We start from the raw sequence: 18,638 nt of genomic DNA on the forward strand, positions 1-18,638 counted from the left end.
CCCCTTGCTCTTCATTGACTTCATTTTTGACGTATGGTACTAATGTTTCTAAATCTCCATTAAATTTGTGACATTTTGGTATGCAATGTTTTGAGAAAGTCAATGTTCAGATTTTATTGGCCACTATCATAAATGAGCTTTAAAATAGAACTGTGAGGGCCTTACGATTTCTTTGGGGTCTAACCATTAAAAAGAAGATTTGTTCAACTGTGATCTTCTGGCTCGTTTTTACTACGACCTTTATATAGTCGTTGATGTTGATTGATTATTATTTAACAATTATAAATAACTTAAAAAATTTCGATAAATTTTATTTTCAAAATTGTATTTTATTCTAAGCTTGTTGATGGTGTCCGTCATGCTGCGGGGTAAACGAATTTTCATCTGGATTTGCAGAATTAACATATGACTTCTGCTGTTCCTTTTCATCTTTCCACAAAGAGTTCTCCGCTTTACTTCGTTTCAATTCAGTCTTTGCCACAACCAGGAAAAAGGTTGACAGAACATACAACCCAAGGATGAGATATACAGTGACCAAGTAGTACCCTTGTTGAGTTAAATACCCAAACCCGTATATGAGGGCAAATCCGTAAATATTACCAAGTAGAAGAATAACGGTACTCGAGGTCCCTTCCGGTACGGGTGACGTCATTTCCGCTGCTTGCTCCACACCCGAAGCAAAATACGGGATACCGAAAATCCCGAAAACGACATACGCTGTAAAAACACCTTCAAAAGAGTTTGTTTTGGTCAACAACAATGCAAAAACTGTCCACATTAGTGCTGAGCCAGCATTTAAGAATAAAGCAACTGCTTTATATCTGGAAGTTCGATCGAGGAATGAGCCAATCAGATAACAGCTGATGATAGCTGCCAAGTTACAAGAGAAACCCATCCATCCAATCAGCTCGTTCACATCCTTTTGAACGTGCTCAAATTTCCAAAGAACTAAGGGTGAAACTGCTACAGAAACACCAACGTATAAACCGTAATAAATTCCGTAAGCTTGTGCCATCAATAAGAAGTCTTTGTCTATGAAAAGCATCTTCAAACTATCCTTGAAACCAGGCTCTTCAACTCCGTCAATTTGTGAATGAGAAGGAGGAGTTGGCGGCTGCTCGCGGAAAGCAAACGCAGTTAGAGCAAACACAAATACAGCCAAGATCATTTTGGAAAGGAAAAACATCCTTAACCCAGATTCTACTTTCGTGAAGTCGTTGGTACTGGGGATCATTTGGGTAGGTTGGACGAAGCCTGAAGCCACACCAAGAATATTCATGAACACACCAATGGAAGTGGAAAGTCCTCGTTCTTTAGGAGCAAACCAAACAGCTGACAACTTTCCAGGAACTTGTAAAATATTACTGTAAGCAACTGCAGCAAAGAACTGTCCTACTACAACAAAAACGTAGCTCTTTCTCCGGTAACCTCCATACTGTAGCGAGGCGGCCGCTGCTCCGCATCCAGCTGCTACCGTCAGTATGGTCCTGACTCCATACTTGGACATACAGTAAGCTGACGGCATTGCCACTAACACATAAACCACCATAAACATGTTGGAAAGCCATTCGATGTCAACTTGACTGACTCCATAGTAAGGTGCTACTGTGTCCACTACTGAACTCAATCCCATGAACATTGAACCGTTCAACATTGTGATTAAGCAGAATATGAGAAGCATCAACCATCTTGATTTGTAAACCATCAATGCTGGTGGTTGATTTGTCTCCTTCTTCTCATCCTTAATCTGGTGTTCAAATGTACCATGAGTGAGCTTTTCGTTTTGAATAAGTCTTTGAGATTCATAATATGGTGGATTGGATTTAACATCTTTATCTTGGATAAGAGGTTGTCGATTTTCGTTATTGTTCATTCTATTTTTTTCGCGTGAAGATTGAGATGCCGTTGAAAACTAAATTCTAATCAGTCGACTTGATATTTATATCATTCAAAACTTTTACTCTAGCTCGAAATCCTCGATTATAAACATTGAAAGTAAATGTTCGATACTATGTAAAGTCAAATACATTATTATGAACCTTGCGCTATAAGTTGAAAATTTTTCACTAGTGAAACTTTGGAAGAGAAAACAAACAATAACTTGACTTCGCAACAGGATAAGGTCGTCATGTAAAATTACACTTCAAAAAACACAAACTTTAAATAACCACCTAAGCTTGTTAAAAGCCCGTTAAAAGTCAATATTGCGACATTAGTAGTATGTCTTTAGGCTGAAGTCGTTTAATGCGTGTAATACAGTAACATAGGTGTTTTATGATAATACGAAATTGTTACGGGATAATATTAGTTCTACTATGTTTGCAGTCGAAACTTTAACCCTTCTCAGGCAAGAGAGTTTGAAGCCAATTATTCCCCATCCAAAACGCGCATAGAATCTAGCGGTTCCTTTGTTTTGGAGAACTACATTTTTTGAAATCTAGCGATAGATTTTAGTTTTAATCCGGCGTTTGTGTAAAAACTATGCGCGGGCGTTCTGGATGGGAAATAAGAGGTTTCATTTCCCATCCAAGAGTCTCGCCTCTATCTAGCCCTTTAAACTCAATGGTAGTGTATGCTAAAGACTAGGCTGGAGTGCGCCACCAGTCAAATATTTCACATTAATTAAATTTGCTGATAATATGTATATGTAATCGTTATTATCATTATAAATATTTGCCTTTCCATATAATGTTTTAATGTTAAAAAAATTCCAAGACGATCTTTTTCAAAATGTACTGACTGGTAGCCCGGGAGACTTTTTGATGAGTAAAAGATAGCTAATCATAATTTTGTTAAATAAATGGGAGGGGAGAATGCCCCTTTGCAACTGATGAATACGCTGGGTTCCATAGAGATTTCTCAATAAAAATCGATCCCCTGCAAGTTATTTTTAACAAAAAACACCACCTTCTCCCAGACTTACTGGATCCCTTCCCACTGGAAAAAGTGGCCACAATATCGTCCCCAGTGGAAAATTATTAAGCAGTTATTGGACAAAGTCGAATCCAATATGCAAAAATATTGGGCGTGCGAGAAAAGATATTGGATGAGGCTTCGCCGAGTCCAATATCTTTTCTCGTAGCCCAATATTTTTCATATTGGATGAGACTGCGTCCAAATAAATGGTTTATTATCCGTTTATCGCTAAAACATTTCTCGTTTTCAAACATAATTCCAATTTATAAGCTCTTTAATCTGGTTTTTTGGTAGTTTTTTATTAAAAAGTCTCATTTTTATTTTGTGACGTAACGTCAAAAAGAAGATGCTCAATTGTCATTGAACCCGTTGTGTGACGTCAATTTTTGAAATATATAGCCTCCATGGAAGCTATATATTAAGCAGTTATTGGACAAAGTCGAATCCTATATGCAAAAATATTGGGCGTGCGAGAAAAGATATTGGACGAGGCTTCGCCGAGTCCAATATCTTTTCTCCTAGCCCAATATTTTTCATATTGGATGAGACTGCGTCCAAATAAATGGTTTATTATCATCCGTTCATCGCTAAAATATTTCTCGTTTTCAAACATAATTCCAATTTATATGCTCGTAAATCTGGTTTCTTGGTAGTTTTTTATTCAAAAGTCTTATTTTTATTTTGTGACGTAACGTCAAAAAGAAGATGCTCAATTGTCATTGAACTCGATGTGTGACGTCAATTTTTGAAATATGTAGCCTCCATTGAGGCTATATATTCGAAAATATTGGACAGCAAAGAAGCCAATCAAATGTCGCTAGTTACGCGCGTCGGATAATAATCGAAAATATTGGACAGCAAAGAAGCCAATCAAATGTCGCTATTTAGGCGCGTCGGATAATAAACTCTAATATTTGTCCCCACTGAAAATAACCGATAAGTAAATCCTCACTGCAAAATATTTTGTACTATTTTTCCATCCCCACTGAATTTTCTTGCTCGAAAACCATGGAATTCAATAACAATCCCCATCGAGTTTTGATCCGTTATCTTTACCCCCACTGGCTGATAAAATCCCACCGGGTCTGTGAGAAGGGGGTGTCAAAAATGCTTTCTCAGATTGTATTTCGTCGTAAGGATTTTTTTTAAATGGCCTCACATAAGATTGATGACGTCATCACACAATTCTTCTGTAAGAACATGCAAACTTTTAAGCCTAAAAAAATTCTTAGTTCCGGAAAAATTGGGTGTTTCAGAGTTCACAAGCTTTTAAATGTTCTTTGTTCTCTGACCATCGAAGCCTACAATGCTGGACAAAAGGTTTGTAGACTTCTGCAATATTTGCAAAATACTTCAATATCTATCAAAAACGAGTTCCCAAGAGGCTCTGGGTGCTTTCAAAACCTATCCAAAGCTGTTCAAAGTCTTTCAGAGTCTTTCAAAGTCTTTCAAAGTCTTTCAAAGTCTTTCAAAGTCTTTCAAAGTCTTTCAAAGTTTCAAAGTCACCCACTGCAGTCTGACCACAAGGGCTTGATTAACTGGCGGTTGATTTACACCAGTATCAAAACGCTGATTTTTTGCTTGTGGTTCCCTCAAAAGCAATTCAAACGCAATGCAACGACTTCAAAAGTGTTTTTCTTAACTTCCATCCCCTTTCAGACACATTGAAGAGTCATTTTGCTCTATTTCTCATCATTTTTCACTGAAATTTCATTTGTCTACAACCTTTTGTCCGGCATTGTCTGAATTTTTAAGAAAAAATTGAACAGGGGTCTTCTCTGAAGTGGCAATTTTCCATCAAAGTATCTCAAATCGAACAACCAGAAGAAATTTCTAATTATTTCGACCATCACAGCACAGCAGGAATTATACCAAAAAAATCAAAAAATCAGCCATTTTCAGAAGTATTGACCCCCCCCCCCCCTCAAATAGACTCAAATGTGGAGCAATAGAAAATGCTGAATCAGCAAAAATAAATTTTGAGACTCAGGAATGATCCTCAACTACAATAGAGAAAATTTCAATCTGAAACTGCCATTGATATTCCCAAAAACTTGAGCTGGAAAATACACTGAGTCTCAGAATTCTCAGACAATGCTGGACAAAAGCCCGGGGGGGGGGGTACTAGGGCAAAATGGGTTACGGGGATGCTCCGCTGGTCAGGGTACCTTTTTTAACCTCCACGAGTCCCTGGTAGGGTCGCAAAAACACCAAAATAGAAAAATCAGTCCCTCGTAGGGTGCCTATTTTTGGAAAATTTAGGGAAAAAGTAGAAAATTTGAGAAAATTTTGGAATTTCAGTCCCATTCAGGGTCACTTTTTTCGCAAATTTCGAGTCCCACGTAGGGTCCATTTTTCGAACCTCGGCGGAGCACCCCCGTCGGTCGACAAGGGTAGTACCCCCCCCCCGGGACAAAAGGTTTGTAGACTTCTGCAATATTTGCAAAGTACTTCAATATCGATCAAAAACGAGTTCCCAAGAGGCTCTGGGTGCTTTCAAAACCTATCCAAAGCTGTTCAAAGTCACCCACTGCAGTCTAACCGCAAGGGCAAACCACAAGGGCTTGATTAACTGGCTTACACCAGTATCAAAACGCTGATTTTTTGCTTGTGGTTCCCTCAAAAGCAATTCAAACGAAATGCAACGACTTCAAAAGTGTTTTTCTTAACTTCCATCCCCTTTCAGACACATTGAAGAGTCATTTTGCTCTATTCCTCATCATTTTTCACTGAAATTTCATTTGTCTACAACCTTTTGTCCGGCATTGTAAAAAGCTTTAAAAACGTGTACCAAGAAAAAATCTGTCAAAATCTACTCAGTTGTCCAGAAAAGAAGATTTGAAACTCGCAAAGATATCTTTTACTTACGATGTTGTATTAGTGATTGTCAACCAGGTGAAACGTCAAACTCTTCCCTTCCATCAGTGTTTGTAAAGCTGAAATAAAACAGGTAAAGGATGCACTATCGGTATGAAAGCACCGAAGCTTAGGCGATGGAACACTGATGTGATCTTTTTGGTAAAATTACTTGAAAAATGAATCTTAACAGAAGAGTATTAAAAAATGACGAGATAATATAGTATATGACTGTCATCTGTTAGAACACCCCTGTCTCAGTGACACCCCTGAAATCTTTTAACCATTGGAGTTATTGAGTACAAATTGGAGATGCTACACATACCAGGGCGATTGAAAATCACCTATTTTAGATGGGTGGAGATTGTAATTCCTGTTGCTGAGAAGACCAATGGGAATTTTTAGAATTACATTCCCTATGGGGATGAAAGTTCAGTGAGAGAGTTTTCAAATTTTTCCAGATTTTTCCCTGTATAAGGGTGTACCACATTATCTTGATATATTGTAGAAATGATTAAGAGTTACCGATGTATCTCAACGTGTTGAGATAAGAAGGTTTCCATTCAAGAGGTAGTTTTCCCTGAACAAAGAGGGATATTTGAAATTAGAAATCCTACACAACAAAAACTGATGTAGGTAATACTATTTCAGTATTTGATATTGATGATATCAGCAAGTTGGATTTGTTACATAAATCATAAGTGCAAATTATGTGTTTGCTGAACGTAGGACGATGAAGGCTCTTTGACTCAAATGTCAGTTACACAATATCATCAAAGGAAAGGAATATATTTTCCTTGCCGTAAAATACCTAGACTAAAGTCGTTTACAATGCGTGTAATACAGTAAGACGTTATACGATAATACGATTATTGTTAAGGGATTTAGTTTGTATATTATTCCAGCCTTATTGAATCGCCGGCTAGCTCGGCAGAAACTTGCTTAGTAAGGTGAGAAAACAAAGTGTTTTTCTGAAAACAAAAGAAAGTTCTTCTCGGACGGGGGTCCTTCTTTAAGAAATTAAGCACCAACAAACTCTCAAAAATGACGAGATAATAGTCTATGATAGTATATGACTGTCATCTTTTAGAACACCCCTGTCTCAGTTACACGTGAGAATTTCTTAACCATCAGAGTTATTAGGGTACAAATTAGAGATGCTTCACACTCCAGGGGGGGGTGGAAAATCACCCGTTTTAGATGAGTGGAGATTGTAAATTCTGTTGCTAAGAAGACGGTAATGATTTTCAATATTTTCCCAGTAGGGATGTACCAAACTGTATATTTTCAGTGAACAGGCCTGAACAATGTATCTCACCTTACTTACGATGAGAAAGTTTCCGTCCATGTTTCCCCTTAATCCTGAAAAAAGAGGGGTATTTGAAAATTATTATACAACAAAAGATGTAGATAATACTATGTCAGTATTTAATACCGATGACATCAGCAAGTTGGATTTATTACATAAATTAAAAGTGCAAATTATGTGTTTGCTGAACGTAGGACCATGAAGGCTCTTTGACTCAAATGTCAGTGACACAATATCAAAGGAAAGGCAACATCTTTCTCATTCCGCAAAATACAAAAACATCTACTATGTGACCAGCCCCATTTTGAAAGTGATGAGAAGACGGGAACTAAGAAAGGAGTAATCGGAGTAACATTCGAAATTAGGAAACATACAACTGACCTCGAACCTTGAAACTCTTCAAAATTCAAACAAACACAACACAACACAAAAAGACTAGTTGTTTGGGGAAACTGGTGCTCAAGTCACCGGCACACAGCGATAGTTTTTAAGCGGGTGCGGTAAATTTGGAATGTGCGACATCCTCATCATAAGGCAATGTATTATGAGTATAATGTGTTCAAAAGATGTCAAAACTAAGCGACATATAGGCTTTATGACAGGAAGTAGGCTACAAAAGGAGCAATTACGGATAATGACTACCTCATTATTATCCTAGTTTAAAGTCACGTTTTTAGCATGACAACGAGGTGGGAACAAGGTGATCATATGTTTTTAAATTTCATAACTTTGTTGTACCGAAATTTCAAAGGATTTGAAACTTGATCAGGGTTAGAATGTACCAGAATAGTTAAAAAGACCATTAGATAAACAAAGTTTGTTTTCTTAAGGATATAGAGTGAATTTTTTGAGCAAGTCGTTAAACGTGATTTTTTGATGAAGCTCTGCTATCATGTTAGGTTACTTCACCTTATGAGCAGCAAAATTATATAACATTACGCGAGTTGAATTAGTACATCCGATTAACGATAACGTCATTATTTCATTCACACACCACCGCAGGGATTTATCTATTCAATAACCTCAATGAAAGTCAAAAACATATCAATTATGTAGGAGGGTTCTATGTTGTGCAACTTTAAAAACATCGTTTTTATAGATGGAAAAATCTCCTTGGGATATTATTTGAAACAAATATTGAGAGAAAGACATCTTAGAAGAAATCAGGTAAGAACAGAATAACATTTTTATTTTTTTATTTCTATCCCTTCTAGGGCTTTTAGCCATCTAAACAATTTGCTAGAATCTAAACACATAGAAAACATTATCCCCGCTCAAATACAAGAGACTTTACAAATGTTTTGCTTTTATTTACAGGAAAAGAATCAACGACAATGAGTGACTTTCCAACGTCCAAGAAAGTGTTAATCTTCGTCAACTTGGTGATCTACGTCATCCATCTCGTGCTCAATGGATTGTCAGCAGCAGGTGGACCAGACAGCAAACTATTTCCAAACACTGTTGGTAACATCTCCAGGGCTTTCCATTTGGAACTAACTCCAGTCGGAGCAACATTCTCAATCTGGGGTGCCATCTTTACATGGGAATTAATCTGGATCATCTACACATGTGCTACAGTATGCCGAAGTAATGCACCGTCAGCAAATATCTTGACTACACGCTTCTACATTGCTTTCATTTTGAACATTCTCTTCATCTCGGCTTGGTTATTCGTGTGGGCACGCAAGATGGCAATCGCTTCGCTGGTTGTCATCGTTTTGGGTCAGATCTGTGTGGACACTGCCATCGCTTTTGCATTGATGGACTTGAAAGCATTCTTAGATGACCAGAAAATCTTGAACAAGACAAAAGTTGATGTTTGGTGCCAACGCATCTTGGTGCAGAACGGATTGATTTTTTACGCCACTTGGACCACCGTCGCCTCTTTGATTAATGTCGCTGTTGTCGCCGCATACCGTGGAAACGCCTCCACCTTGACTGCGTCCATCATCTCTATTAGTCTCCTGGCAGCACTTGCGATTGTTTGGTTCCTCCTTGAGAACTTCGCTTTTCAAAAATACACAGAGTACACATTCAGTTCATACATCACTCTGATCATCGCAAACATCGGCGTCTACGCAGCCAACAACAAAGACGACGGTAATGAAACCATCAAATGGTTCTCCTTCGCCCTCATCATACTGTCTGCTATCTTCTTGGTGGTCCGTATCATCATCATTGCTGTCCGCCATAAACGCCAATCAAACACCATCGCTGGTCGTGAACATAATGCCACCAACAGCACAAAAGTCCTTTACCAAAATTATTAACTTAAACTTTCGAGGAACAAAATCTACAACTATCAAATATTAGATTTGTAAAAGCGAAGAACTTTACAAACGCTAGTAAAAGGTAGAAATTGTATTCAGATCGGAAAATAGCATCAAGTTTTTATACATTCTCATTTCAATAATCGTTTATCTGTAAATAGCTTTTACTAGCCAGTTGTTAATTTATATAAAAAATATTTTATCCGATTTACATTTCAATAAAATATATGTCAAAAACATTATCAAGTCTTTTCCATAAAAATTGATATTCTATACATAGGGCTTTTCCAGAAAATGTCCGTACATGGGGGTGGCAGATATAGTGTCCGGGGGTAGTGAAAAATCATCAAAATTAGCACTGTCCGGGGGTAATTTTGCTCTGTTTGAGGGTAATTTTGAATGTCCAGGGGGTCAACTGATGTTTGTCCAGGCAGGGGGGAGTGTAAATTTCCAAGCAATATTATATGCTGCACCCCCCCATATTCAATATTTTTCTGAAGAGCCCATTTAACTTTAAGGGGAAAAAGTCATCACTCAGAGAGCTTTGATGAGAGCTCATTAATGCTGTATTTTATATTGTACCGTACAAATACAAGACCGCGTTTAAAAAAGGGGTCTGGTAAGCAAGAGATCATATTTTGTACAACTTTATGATAAGGTTTGAAAGCATCAGAATTCTATAACAAAAGCAACCAGTACATCACAAATACCAAGCAAAATCCTACCAAAACTCAATGTTTACATTTTGCGCGGTCTCAAAAAGGGGTCCCAAAGATGGTAGACTTTCGCTCTCACCCGACGTCACTTTCAAACACGGAATTCCGCGATCCAGTGTTTGTATATATCGGTGGGGTCATCCTAGACTAGCAAGCGTCTGTCTTTCCTTGGACACAGAAACGCGGGAATAGTGTTTATAATAAAGAGTTCTTATGAAAAATAGAAATTGCCGCGGGAGAGTGGATTGGAAAGACAGACTAGTTCCAAGTGGTGCAATACGGGATTTTGCTTCAATCTAATCTCAGGCAACGTTCCCTCGAAAAAGAGGGAAGATAAAATGAAAGAACACGGCTTATTTTTTCTTCTATTCTCATCGCAATATTTGAGTTTCTCGGAGTTATGGATGAGAAAAAAATTATAAACACAAAAACAGAAAAACGTGGCGAGGATTTCTCCAACTTTTTTGCTAATCTGAGAAGAGAAGTTTTTTAATGCTTTTAAATGTTTATAAACACAGAGTTAAACTGTCTTGGCATATCTATCTGAGATACTTTATTCATACATTGTTTCTGGCTTGGTTGGGACGTTGATTTATTCACAAAAACAAACAAACTCATATATGGATTATAATTTCACTTTTTCATGTGATTGTTGTGATTGAAAGATTTTTTGATTATGTATGGTTATAAACATTCATGACATGTTTTAACACTGGGATCTTTTAAATTTTGTTGGCTTGATACACTGGTAAATCTCTAGTACAAGTGCAATATTTATGACATTATGACACAGCTGAGATTCCATGACTATATGCAGGATACTTTTTGCAGGGAATGTTCAATATGTTAATATGCTCACATTCATTGGGTAACAGATCACTGCTTTTTTCTATGGGTATATACAAGTTAAACCTGATAACCTTATCCCAGAGAATGTAACTCCAAAATGGCTACAGAAATCCTCAAAAATTATAATGGAAAGTATGGTATTTATATAACATTTTTGGTGGTGGCAATACTGTATTCAGAAAACATTAAAAAAAATAGATCCCATTGAAAGTTTAATCTGCAGCGAAATACAACGACGTGGTTTACTAGTCTAGGGTCATCCTTACACTTACACCACAACAAAGCGAAACCCCAATAGGAATCCAACAGGAAGAACAGATCAACAAGAAGTTTGATAACATTATGAAGTTAGCAGAGACACAACCTCCAATGACGAAGGACAAATTCCATCAGTATGGGGGCCTATGGGGGAGAGTGAAGATCACAAGCATCGCCACAAGAAAGGCTCAATACTACAGATGGATAACAGACGAGGGCTATTTGTCACGAACGTTATAAGCAAATTCTGGGAGAAACAAATCCTAGGTGAGATGCATGATGATATTGATATGGACATACATCAAAATGGAGGACAAAAAGGAAGAGGCACACTGGACAATTTGATGGCTAGCCAAACAATAATCCAATCAGCAAAATACCTCAACCAAGACGTGTACATCATCTTTGCTGATGCATACAAGTGCTTTGATAAACTATGGTTGAAAGACTGTCTCGTAGACCTGCACGAATCTGGAGTTAGAGAGAGAGAATTGAGTGAGATATTCAATCTCAACAAACAATCCAACATCATCATAGAGACACCGGCCAGAACATCACAAAGCATCACAATGGGAGAAATAGTTAAACAAGGCACTGTGCTTGGCTCTCAACTCTGCTGTGCATCAACCATGAAGATAAATGAAGTAGGCCCAGCAATCTCGACCACAGTATCAACGAACCTACAAATAGCTGGTCTCACATATGTTGACGACATAGCTGGAGTAGGCTCAGAAAACGTGGTACTCAACACTTGTGCATCACTAAAGAAGATGGAAGAATTAAAACAATTTACGTTTTCAACATCAAAGACAAAGATCATGCACATCAGCAAGAAAAAGACTTCAAAAGAGATTAACTATCATTAAAGGAAGGAATGCTAACTGAGTGCGACGAGTACAAATATCTTGATAATTGGTTTAATAGCAAGGGAGACTTCACAAGTCATCTACAAGAAATCGAAGAGAAATCCAAAAATATAATGGGAGCCATCACCAGATATGGTCAAATGACAACGACAATGGAAATAGGAACAAAATTGTTCCTATACAAAGAAACTGGCGTCAACACAATATTTGGTGATGTAGAGCTGTGGCCAGGGCCGACTAAAGAACAATCCCAGAAACTTGAATCGACACATGTCAAATCCATCTGCGGCTTACCACGGACAACACCGACCTGGGGAATCTATGCAGAGACTGGTATATGGCCAATGAAATACACAATTCTACACAAAAGGATCATGATAGGCTTGGCAAAAGGATCCTTCAAAAAGTCAAATGGAAGAAACACACACAAACAACTGGTACATTGAGACAACCAAAATGACTAAAGAGATTGGGTATGATCTAAACGTAAAAGGGGCTCCCCCAGGGGCTGGCGTGACACGTGAATGAGCCTTTTTTGTGACGTGAATACGTAAATTGGACTTTTTTAGCACGTGAATACGTGAATTGAGATTTTTAGCGTGAACGTGAAAAGCAAATCATTGTCTAAAACACAATAAAACTCTAAAAATATATCTAAGACCTCGATACCTAAATCTGTAAAAATTTCTAGCTCGCTTTGCTCGCATAGTTATTGTCATTTTAATTTTTAATGACAATTTTTGTGATGCAAATACTGCATCCAACGAGAGCGTCTTTAGCCAAAACAAAATAGTCTAGAGAAAATTTTCCCCGTCAGCGTTTAATAATGGTCGTCTCTCCATAGTCACTTATATTGTTACTACAATACAATACACAAAATGATACCGCGTTAACTTAGAGACTTAGAGGATTATTGCTCCTTTAATAATGCAAAGTAGGTAGTTTAAGGTAGTTCTAAAACATCTTGTATGTATGCAGCATCGAACAATTAAACTAGCCATAACTTCCATTAAGGTGCCACCGCAGCAAAACGAACACATAGAGTTAAATTTGCGTTCAAAAGGAATGATCTTAGCCCTACAAAAATTTTTGTTAAGAGTGACCTCTCATCTGAGACAAAATTCTTTCAAATGCTAACAAATGTGTCAAGGGAATGATTTTCAGTCTACTTAGAGTGACATCTGTGCCTTACACGTCTTACACGTTTTTTATAAGAACCAGGCCCGGCGGAAGCGGGGAGACTGGGGAGACTTCAGCGTCCCCACTTTTGAGTAAATGAGATTTTTTCTCAAATTCGTTGCGAATTTTGTCTCATTTTGAGTCTTCAGCCTCCCCACTTTTACGGTTGTTCCGCCGGGCCTGAAGAACAATTTCATAAGAATACGAGGCTGAAATTTGGCCAAAACCTAAAAACAAATTAAGAAGAATCTGAGCCTCAAGACTGAACATTTATAACTTACACAGATAACATATAAATTCCCATAAGGGTCATTTATAGTACAATAATATATAAACATCACACAAGAAAAACTAAACCTAATACACACAAGACAAAATAAATGACATAAAGGAAACAATTACAAGAAATCTACCTACAAAAAGACCAATTAAATACGAAGTAATAATTGTAAGAACATCAATTAGTTACACAAAAGAACAAACATAAAATCAATGCCAAAATGGCATTAACAAAAACCTATCCTGCACTCAACAATCGATGTGCCTATTTTAATCAAATTAGAGTGGATTACGTCAACAAAAGAAAGAATCCATACTCTCTATTCAAACTTACATCACATAAGCAAAAAGGTTGGCAAACGATATTATACTCCAGGATGCACCGTCGCTTATTTTCCCCCTATTTTCTACTTTCCTATCTTCTATCCTGATTTTCTGTCTTTCTGTCTTTCTCAAGTGTTTCTAACTGATTTCTGAGTATTTTTCTGAAATTTGCCCGGTGAAACAGGTGTCCGACCCCGGCTCGAACCACAAAATGCAAGCAACCTTGGTTTGCAAACTCAATGCCTAACCGCTTGCGTCAACGAGACACTGCAGAAGATATCATTCACAAATACTTATAGCGTGTAATTTACAGACCATAATAAGAAAGCTCCCAACCCTACTGGTGCCCCTACAAGGATCCCTACGGGGATCCAAAGTAAAATCTCAGGGTACGAATGCCCCTAAGAAGGCCTTCGGCTTTATATTGTGACTCTCGAGCTCCAACCCTAACCCTAACTGATAATAACCGAACCCCCGTCTAGGTCCACGGATTGGAAAATTTCACTTGCATCCTGGATTATGATATCAAATATCACTTGCATCCTGGAGTATGATATCAAATATCGTTTGCCAACCAATACAAGCTAAAATCCCATCAGAAGCTACTCATTGAGTTTTTATATCTAACTTTACTGAACTTGTACTGAAAATTGACTTTTAATATGGATTCTTTAAATGATAAAAGAAAATTGAAGGTTGGTCTAGTATGCTCTGTTGGTTATGGCTTTTTATATATGGTCAGTAACGCGATTTATCAATACGTTTACAAAAACAGCCAAGTGGGCCAGTCAGAAGCTATGTTGTTGCGTTTTATCACTGGGCTTGTGGCAGTAGGATCCAATTTGTTGACAGATGGCAAACGCCCTATACCTAAGAACAAAACTGATATTTGTTTTCTCCTGATAGCTGCAGTGTTTCGAATTGGAGGAGCGTTGCTTACTAATTTGTCTTTGAGGTACGTCGATTTGGGAACGATAGCCGTTATTGCTGCGACATCGCCCGCCCTTTCCATTATCATGTCTTGGATATTTCTAAAAGAGAAGACCCGACTTTCTGATATCATACTTGGCTTGGCTTCATACGTCGGAGTTGTGTTAATCGTATGGAATCGATTGTCTGCGGTAAAACCGAATCCGCATTTATATGTCATTGGTGTAGTGTTCAGTTTTATGAGCATTTTTTCTTACACGTTTTGTAATGTTTTGACGAGAAAAATGGTCGGGAAAACCGATTTCCGACAGTTGTTGTTCGTTATTAATTTCGTTGGTGTTATCATTTTCGCATTTTCGCCGCTCGTTTTCGATGCTGATTTCGTTCTTACGAGATCGCCTTTGGAATATTGTTATCTAGTACTTGCTGGAGCCCTGGTATGCTTAATAGCGCTCTTAATGGAAGTTGTGAGCTTGAAATGCTTAAACGTTGGTATAGTTTTATTGTTCCGGAACACTGAATTTTTATGGGCCTATTTACACGATGCTATTTTTGATAACCTTTATCCAACACCTGCTATTATATTAGGGTTATTCATTGTCGTGTTGTCCATATCACTTATTGCTGTGAACTTGATGAAAGACATACCCTACTCGCAAATTGCGAGAAAGGGGTGGATAAAAGTTACCATGTGTGTTCGCTGATTACTACTACTACATACATTTAATTTTATTTTTATATCGTTTTTTACTTTGAATTTGTTTTAAATTCAAGTACATTTTTCATGGGAGTTTACACAGTGACTATACTTGGGCAATCTGGTAAGCATTTATTCTAGCTATTTGACATTTATAAATTCAGAAAATTTACAAAAATATTTATTCAAAACTTAGAGTTTTCACTGGACTTTCATCGCACTCACGCACGTTCGTGTTCAGACTCTCTGGCTCGTTACACCCCTGCCTCTGTGACCCAGTGGAATCCACCCCACTGGCCACCCCAGTGAAATTTGTTTCCAAAAATGGCTCATTTTTCAGCCCCACTGGACAAATCACTCACCCAACTGGAATGTTGTAGTAAAAAAACACCCCATTGAAAATGATAAAAAGTTTACACATACCCCACTCGAAATGCCCTTATTTTAACGTACCCCAGTAGAACTTTTCTTTCAAAAAAATCACCCCACTAGAATTTTCTCCTTCCCCTTCTTTAAAGGTGAAATATCCGAAAAAGCCAAAAATATCTGCTCGCTTCGGTCGCTTGCCATCAAATATTCCGCTTCAATATATTAACTGTATTTAACCCGACTTCTATGGTCATTGTCATGGTCATTTTAAAACGTAGAAAATGCCAAACGAGAGGGGTTGAAAATCAAAAATTTCTCTGTCAGCGCAAACCACGCAGTTTTACTTGTATCTTTCTTTCTTTAAAGCTAGGTTATAGCCTGAAAGATTTTCGAGAGGCTTTCTCATTTGCGTAGATACTGAAAGAAAGACTCTACTTAAATCATGTTAACTAAACATTACTAGGTTCCAGATTTCATAAAATTTGATATAACGTACTGCTCCTCTATAGCCCCCTTCCCCCAGACCTCATTACATTTCCTGTTACAGTGTAAGAGTAGATCCACCTGATCAAGATGATATTTCTATTGATATTTAGTAGCATGTAAGAAGCAGATTTTTACTAGCACTAAACCAAAAGTTAGCCAGCACCTTCTATCGTTAAAACACGATAAAATTAAGCGGTCTACAGTCTAACACACAGGCTAACCAAAATTTAGCTCATGCAAAAAATTCTTTCTCACCCCAGTGAATGTCAAGGAAATTTTCGCCACCCCACTCAATATTTGAAAGAATTATTTCACCCCAGTGAATTTCAGGTTTTTTGATTCTCACCCACTGGGTAATCAACACCCACTGGGGCACAGAGACAGGGGTGTCTCGTTTAGCCCTTTTCCTTTTCATTGGCCTTGTCTTGTTTTCATTTTGGTTCAGTGTAGTTCATTTTCTGGCCTTCATTTTTCATTTGTATTTGCACGTTCGTGCCCAGGTTTCATGGTCTTCTCAGCTGTGCACTCGTTTCGCCCTTATTTTCATTCGCACGTTCGTGCACAGGCTTCTTGGCAGCCACAGCTTTGGTTCTCACCTAGTTCACGTTTCGTGCCTTTTTTTGTTTGATCTTTAGTAATTTTTTCATTAATCAGACATTTTTCATTAATTAGTCATTTTTTCATTAATTAGTCATTTTTTCATTAATTAGTCATTTTTTCATTAATTAGTCATTTTTTCATTAATTAGTCATTTTTTCATTAATTAGTCATTTTTTCATTAATTAGTCATTTTTTCATTAATTAGTCATTTTCCTAGTTTTCATTTATTTAGTCAAATTGTCAATTTTTCTAAATTATTTTCTTTGTATTCATTTCAGTTTGAACACTTCACATCACATATAAAATTCAATATCATGTTACAAACTCCCCTAGCGGTCCTGCCCTGCTACACCCAGCCTTAAGAGAAGCAATTATTGAGACAAAACTTTCAGTAAAAAAAATCACACAATGAAATATTTCTTTTCAAGACACTTTTCCATCAGTCAATAAGGCAATAAGTTCTATGTAAAAGTGTTTAATTGCCTTATTTTTAACTGCGTGTTTTTTATCCGAAAAATGTATATGGGAACATGAGACTTTGAGGCAAGAAAAATGTTTAAGAACAATTTAAGGATTAACCATATGTCTATGGCTTAACGCACTCTAAAACGTGTAATTTGTTTGCAGATCAAACCTTGAATATTTTCCTGAGTCGGACAAGTGTCCCTTCATCAGTTGACAATGTTTTATAAACCTTACTCCACAACTCGAATTATTCTTAACTCGAAAAAATTCGTAGTATCAACCGTGTTAGCTTTAGTTATTGTTAACTGAATATAAGCTTGATCGAGTGAAGAAGAAGAAATTCCGCAGTGAAGGATCCACTGTTTTATTTTTATTTCAAAATTAAAGGTCATAAGGGAGCCCCCCCCCCCAAGCGGTTTGCGTGATGGCGTGATTGGGCCTTTTTTCTTGCGTGATGGCGTGATTAGAGATTTCTTTTGGCGTGATGGCGTGATCAAGATTTTGGCGTGATGTGTGGCGATAGGGCAAAAATTTGAGGCGTGATGCGTGATTTGGGCTATTTTTCGCTATTTTTTGCGTGGTGACAAATTTTAGCGATTTTCGTGATGCGTGATGGAGAAAATTTTTTGCGTGATCGCGTGATTAGGGGTGCCACTTGGAGGGGGGGGGGTGGCCTCATAAGGACTTCTTATATTTACTGCATTCTGGAGTTCACCTTACATTCCCCAGCCACAGCTGAGATTATCAGATGAAATGTAATAGTTGTGTCATTCCGGTGTAGTCTACTCTTAGGGGCCTTATAAATGCCCCCTTCCCACTTGTTATTTTTGAATATTTTCACCTCCCTTCTCTCCGGACCTTAGGAGTAGGGAGCCCCTATAAATTTGACTTTTGTTGTAGAGTGCTAAAGTTATTGAATACTTGAAGAATTTTTTTTACCTTTTTACCTTTTTACCTTTTTTCAGTTTTTTTTCTTGAAGATTGAGCCGGTTTAAGAACTCGATTCATTATTCCAAAAACCCTGGAAATATGCCTGAAAGTTAGAATTCAAAAAATGTTTAATAGCCTGAAACAATTCAAAATGAATTGAAAGATTTGTATTAAAATAATCTTTAACAGAATTTCTAATTTTTATACATAAAAAAAGCAAATTATTCAACAATTTTGTAGAATTTTTTCAGCTTAAAGCTAGATTTCTTTTAATCGATCTTCTAATTAAATTCATTGTATGTAGTTTTTTCCCCTCTCCCTTCTTTGAATATCGATGAC

At 37.4% G+C, this 18,638-nt stretch overlaps 3 protein-coding genes across 3 annotated transcripts; 2 read left to right on the plus strand and 1 right to left on the minus strand.

Annotated features, from left to right (window-relative positions):
- Nucleotides 1-219: 219 nt before the first annotated feature.
- On the minus strand, nucleotides 220-2,304 carry LOC136800169 (uncharacterized MFS-type transporter C09D4.1-like). Its single transcript, XM_067056784.1, has one exon. The coding sequence runs from the start codon at nucleotides 1,871-1,873 to the stop codon at nucleotides 335-337; it is 1,539 nt and encodes a 512-aa protein (XP_066912885.1). The 5' UTR covers nucleotides 1,874-2,304; the 3' UTR covers nucleotides 220-334.
- A 5,872-nt stretch (nucleotides 2,305-8,176) lies between these two features.
- On the plus strand, nucleotides 8,177-9,593 carry LOC136800168 (uncharacterized). Its single transcript, XM_067056783.1, has 2 exons — nucleotides 8,177-8,248; nucleotides 8,399-9,593. Exon 2 carries the CDS (start codon nucleotides 8,416-8,418, stop codon nucleotides 9,349-9,351), a length of 936 nt encoding a protein of 311 aa, XP_066912884.1. The 5' UTR covers nucleotides 8,177-8,248; nucleotides 8,399-8,415; the 3' UTR covers nucleotides 9,352-9,593.
- Nucleotides 9,594-11,320: 1,727 nt separating this feature from the next.
- LOC136800095 (uncharacterized) lies at nucleotides 11,321-12,040 on the plus strand. Its single transcript, XM_067056706.1, has one exon. The coding sequence runs from the start codon at nucleotides 11,321-11,323 to the stop codon at nucleotides 12,038-12,040; it is 720 nt and encodes a 239-aa protein (XP_066912807.1).
- Nucleotides 12,041-18,638: the final 6,598 nt, after the last annotated feature.

Source organism: Clytia hemisphaerica, unplaced genomic scaffold, assembly GCF_902728285.1.
Source record: "Clytia hemisphaerica strain Z4C2 unplaced genomic scaffold, Clytia hemisphaerica genome assembly, whole genome shotgun sequence".
NCBI lineage: Eukaryota > Metazoa > Cnidaria > Hydrozoa > Leptothecata > Clytiidae > Clytia > Clytia hemisphaerica.